The sequence below is a fragment of the Montipora foliosa genome, chromosome 2 (genome assembly GCF_036669935.1).
Source record: "Montipora foliosa isolate CH-2021 chromosome 2, ASM3666993v2, whole genome shotgun sequence".
Classification (NCBI taxonomy): domain Eukaryota; kingdom Metazoa; phylum Cnidaria; class Anthozoa; order Scleractinia; family Acroporidae; genus Montipora; species Montipora foliosa.
Window position 1 is genome coordinate 49,247,022 of NC_090870.1, and position 5,612 is coordinate 49,252,633.

Sequence of the window (5,612 nt, forward strand, 5' to 3'; positions counted from 1 at the left end):
TTCCGGTGCTGAGCGAAGCAATCGAAGCTTCTGAGGAGGTGAACCAGCAGGCAAGTGCCTTGTATTTCGTACCTTCTGTCTGAAAATTAGTTTGTAAATATTTCGTGAAAACATTGAGGCTGCAGACAAAATACTGGAGTCAGCGGATGACATGACGGCTGCAGATACAGCGCCGAGGCCCACAAATGATACTGCTGTTGGTGTAAGGTACTGCAGCACCATGGGAAGAACTAATGACTTTTTAAATGTCACGGTCTGGTTGGTAGCGTTTCCAGATGGCTTGTAGAAGTCTGTCCTTCTCCAGTCTGGTGAGAAAACAAGTGAATTTGGAGTTTTGAGCGGAATGGTCAGGGTTAAAACCCTCTGTTGTAGTATATTCGTCCTGTTAAGGTTTTTCAAAAAAAACGTGTCACTAACGCCACAGGTTTTATTGTAAAAAAAAAAACTGCCGTTTAAGCCGTTTTTTTCAAGCTTGGTTATGAAAGTTGTTGGAGGAAATTTGCGTGTTGATGGTGTAAGATGTCAGCCGACTCTTTAGTAGCGATAGAGGCTCTCTTTCTTGTCCGCCATCCCAAAAGGGAACCTCGATAGAAAAAGAGAGCCTTAAGGATCGAACTCCGCGGTGCATCTTTGTCCTCCCACCTTTTCATTTTGACGATCGTACGTTTAGTAGGTCAAAAAAAGCGGGTGGGTTGTGTATCACTTACTATCCACATGTCAACTTCCGTGATCTAGCGGCATCGCGCAGAAGAATGGCAAAATCCAAAATCAATTAGACTTTATAACAGAACCTAATTTTTGCGGTTTCTCCTCATGTGAGTGAATTAATCAAGATGACTAGAGAGCGAGAAATCATATCAGCATATTTGTGATAGAGCGGTTTTCAATTGAGTGTCGAAAGTAATTAGCGAATTTCTTTGGTTTTGCATTACTTCACTCAATGATTGGTTCAAAGTTCTCGCGCCATTTTTTCAACCAATCAGAAGTGAAACCAAAACCAATCGTGGCTTGGGCGTGCACATTTTCCCGCCCTTTGTGTGGGCTACGTGTAATTTTTTCGAGTTTTGATTGGATTACTGGATTGTCACCGTCCTTTTTGATTGGCCAAAGTAATTACTTTGGTTTTGGTTCTACGACACTCATTTGAAAACCGCTCTAACTTGGAAACTGCATTCTCTATCCAGCAGAAGTCCAATCTTGTTTCACCAGGTTCAGTTACCTGCCGAAGCTCCGATAGCCCCAATAAGGACTGCTGGGATGGCCATTATGACACAACCAAACGCTGCTGCCAAGGACAGTCCTTGCGCCTTTCGAGCTGTCTTACATGACAACACACGCTGGAAGTAAACTTGCCACGGAACACCGCCAAAAATCTAAACATAAAATCAAACAAACGGTCACAAAATTGAATGCTTTGATCTCTCCCACCTTTGGAGCCAAGTTTTTGCCCTCCATTTAGAGAGCTAACACACAAAAGAAAACGTAATGTAAAATAGGCGATTTTCAGGTGACTACGAGTTTCGTTAATGCACATGTCAATAACTCGTGGACCCGAAAGTTTAAATTCCAATCAATTGTTCCTTTCTCACTGCCGTCAATAACCGCAACGGAACATGTTTATAACACGCATCCAGCGTAGCGAATGGCTGATCTCGATTCTTTTGGCTGATTACTATTTTGAACAGTCCGCCTAATGTCGCTGTAAACAAGTTTGGTGACTGCAAAATGAGCGTTGGTTGAAAGTTGAACTTTAATGGAGTCCTCAATGGTTTGGACTTCTGACGGTTAAGACTTGAGCTCATTCGAAATTGAGCCCTGAGTTTACTGGAGTAAGGAGTGCATTCAAGAAAACCTTTTGTTCTCCATAAAATAGTTTTCAGGGTTGTCACTTACTAATAAGGGCGCGAAGTCTAGCCATACACCAACATACTTCGTGGACCACTCTCCAACCCATCGTTGACCAGAATTTTCCGCAATACTACTGACTGCTGAGTTTGTCAAGGCAAATGGAATGCTTATCCACTAACAGAAACATGATAAAGCAATAAAAGTAAAGGAATGATTACCAATCAATTGCTTCATGCTAGCTCACGATTCATCACTGTGCAACATTTGTTCATCAACAAAAGGTTGTGTTTCATTTACCTTTTTCTCAAAAAACCTTGATCCTTTGGTCGCCAAAAATGGTAGCAAGCAATTTAACAACCCGAACTTCGGTTTTTTGATAGTTAAGCTGACGTATATGCCGTTGCCATGACAACATGAAAAAATATAAACAGACCTTTAAAATCGGTTTTGTTTATTTGAACAAAATCTGGACGTTAAATTTTCTTTATAATTTACATGCAACAAGCTTGTAACGATGCTCACAACTTAACACTATTTTAATGATAATTTGACAGAGAGATCTTTAGTTATCCCTTGTTGTGAAGGTTCTCTGGAATATCTAGAATTTCCTCTGTTAAAGTTCGATTTTTTTTTCAATACTTCAGTTACCTATTTCCTGAAGTACTTTCGTGCCAAATTTCGTTAAATTCTAACGAGTGCTTCCCGAGAAAGTTATTCCGCAGTCAATCGAGGAACAATGATGGCACAGTCGGTTAGTGCGCGGCCTTGGTACAGGGAACCTGAGTTCGATTCCCGGATTTAACATCCTTTTTTCAACTTCTTTCCTTTCAGTGTAGCTTAAGTAGCTTTAAATACCCTTAAAACGGAGCAAATGAGCGCACCGTCGACCTCAGTCAGGTTTGTCAGTTGAATTAGGTTTACGAGCCATCGACGTTAATTGTGGTTGCTTTACTTTACTTCACTTTAATCGCAATTTTTTAACTTAATACGCATGCGCTGCATTTAACTGGGTTTTTTTGATAACAAAGACACACATTTCTCATAAAAGACTAAAACCATCAAAACACTTTGTTCAATTATGAGGAAAAATAATACAGATAGCGGAAGCATTGAGCAAATAAAATGATTGCTGTATTGAAGCCATGTTTATTTTTTGCAATCCTCGCGCGCGCGCTGCATTGCGTTAGCAAGAGCGAAATCTTTGTTCGGCCACCTTGATTTTCATACGCTTCCCCGAGGACTTTATTATATAAAGGCTAATTAAATCTCGATTTCGATTTAATAGTTTCATCTCTCCCAAAACGGACACTCCTATTTTGATTGACACCTTCAGTTATTAAACTGTCATGGGTTCCACATTCTGGTCAAACATCGTCTTTCTAAAACCTTTGAAAGGGTAATCTCATTCAATTTAAACCTTTACTTTGAAACTTGAAACTCAGAAAACCTGGCGTTTGTATTAAGGACGGTGCCTACTATTGTTCTTGCGCATACGCTCTGCGCATCTCGAGATACTCGGATTTCCTATCGGTGATGCTTACTAATACAGGGATATTTTTGCGCGGTTTAATACTATCCGGAAAAAGTAGATCTTAGTAAGTACTCTTGATATCCAAAAAGAAAATTAGGGGTAACCATGCATTTTTCAGAGATAATTAAGTTTCAATTTGAGAAAGAACGCCATACATTGCTTTGTATTTTAAAGCTTTTTACAAATGTTATTCATGAATTATCTTTGAAACATGCGTGGTTACCCCCAATTTTCTTTTTGGATTTCAATAACACTTGTTAAGATTTACATTTCCTGCATAATCACACACCGAAGCAAAAATATCTTCAATTAGTAGGCACTGTCCTTAATGACAATCAAAAATCAAGGCTTAGATAAATCGTATTATATTACTAAAAACCGTGAGTTTTTTTGTCTCAGCTAAAGATGGAGGAGATGAAAATTTGCAAAAGGTGGCCATCTTTTCTAAATTTAGACAAGGCATTCTCGAAAAACCTGCATATTTAAAAAATAATCGCCAGCTTCTGTTATCCTCATCTTGGGCTTTCAAGAGTATTACTAGCTTGCACACAGACGAAACCTCTGATTAGGTCCAACCGGAGGTTACCGTTACGTCTGCGATTACACACGTGAACTCAAGCTAACTCAACACTGTGTACTGTGCTAACTGAGTGCAACCGAAAAACTTTAAAATGTCCGCGACAGAGCACCTTTTAGTTTTATTAGCTTTCTCCAATGTTATTCCATCATTAAAAGAATGGCTCGCATCCAGAGTCCTTTTGAATCATAATTTCATAACATCTTTATCGCCATGCATATTGGTTTCGTTACCGTCCAAGCAAAAATTTGCAGGCACAAGTTTCATAAGATTGATGTCATGGTCATAGCTTTGTTTGATTTTAACTAATAGAAGTCTGAAGAAGTCGCAAACACTTTAGTAATAGCTATTTGGTGTGTGTGGTGTTGCAAATCAGTCTACTGTTTATCCTGTGATTGACCGCAGTCAATGAACACATGCTGACCATGAACTGGCTTGGACATGTACGCCGGTTTGCTTAAAAAAATTCTCTTTATTATACAATGTCGAACAAAATAACCCTCAGCTATCCTGCTACTGATTGAAATGAATGCTTTTAATTGAACTGCTGGTTATAGACGAAATAGAGAAGTGATCCTTCTTGCACTTTTCTGGACAGTTTCAGAAACTGTCTCTTACAGACACCTGAAGATTTCAGGCGGCTTCAACTGAGTGTTGTTAGTTGCATCGCAGAGGTCATGGGTTCGAATCCCGTGGAGCCACTTGTATTTTTCAGGTGTCTACTACAAGAGAAAATTACTTAATTATCCAGAGAGGTGCGAGGATCACTTTTCCATTTCGTTTATCCTGCTACTGTGTTTATAACAATAATGGCGACTAGATACTGCCTAGGACAAGCCAAGATAATTTCTTGTCAAAGCTGACCTCTCAACAGTAAAAGCACGCTGCCAGCTGCTGGATATGAGATAAGACTGAATTGATGAGGAGAAATTAAATCCACACATCGAACATTTTAATCAAAGTCCACTTCAATCTCTTACATTTAAGAGTGCGATTTTAGAGACCTCGTGTTTAACTTGCCGGTGCAGAATTTTGATATCTGGATTTAAACCATATTGATGAAATCATTATTGTCTGGATCTGGATGAGCCTTTCGCATACAAAATTGATTATACCAAAAATAATTTCCAAACCCACTTTATACCTTCAAGAAGTCATTTTTTATGGGTATTCATGGCCAAAGCCCTATGTGTGTTAGATGGCGTTTTCACTTTATCAAAAGTAACTCAATTTGGGAAAGATATATAGCTTTCGTGTACATCCTTTTAAGACGTTACGGTTTTCCGGTCAACTTACGTAATCAGCCGGTACAGCACTTTGTCGATTAATTGCGGATATTGCTAATTATGGATTTGTATCCTGCCCAGATCATTGTTTCTCTCATACGTTTTTGATATGCTCTTTTTTTATAGCGGAGCACGGCATACATGAAAACCAGACGAATGGCTATTCGCAACTTCACATACGTATGAAGATCGAGTGAGATTGATAGATTGATTGTAACAGCATCGGATCAAAAGCACTTGTTACATTCTTTACGGTTCGTGTAAAATCGGGTTTTGGGCGGATGTGCTGTTTCTTCAACATGAATTAAATAAACAAACATTTTACCACTTTACTTTCATGGTCATTAACAACGGCAGAAAATACCGCCAT

The 5,612-nt window shown here is 39.1% G+C and overlaps 1 protein-coding gene across 1 annotated transcript in view; it reads right to left on the reverse strand.

Moving 5' to 3' along the window:
- LOC137991768 (high-affinity choline transporter 1-like) overlaps positions 1-5,612 on the reverse strand; it is a 7,157-nt gene extending 1,545 nt beyond the window's left edge. The window contains exons 1-4 of the mRNA XM_068836803.1: positions 5,568-5,612; positions 1,894-2,022; positions 1,220-1,373; positions 73-305 (exon numbers count right to left, since the gene is read on the reverse strand). Coding sequence (XP_068692904.1) covers positions 73-305; positions 1,220-1,373; positions 1,894-2,022; positions 5,568-5,612 — 561 coding nt within the window. The remainder of the gene's footprint in view (positions 1-72; positions 306-1,219; positions 1,374-1,893; positions 2,023-5,567) is intronic.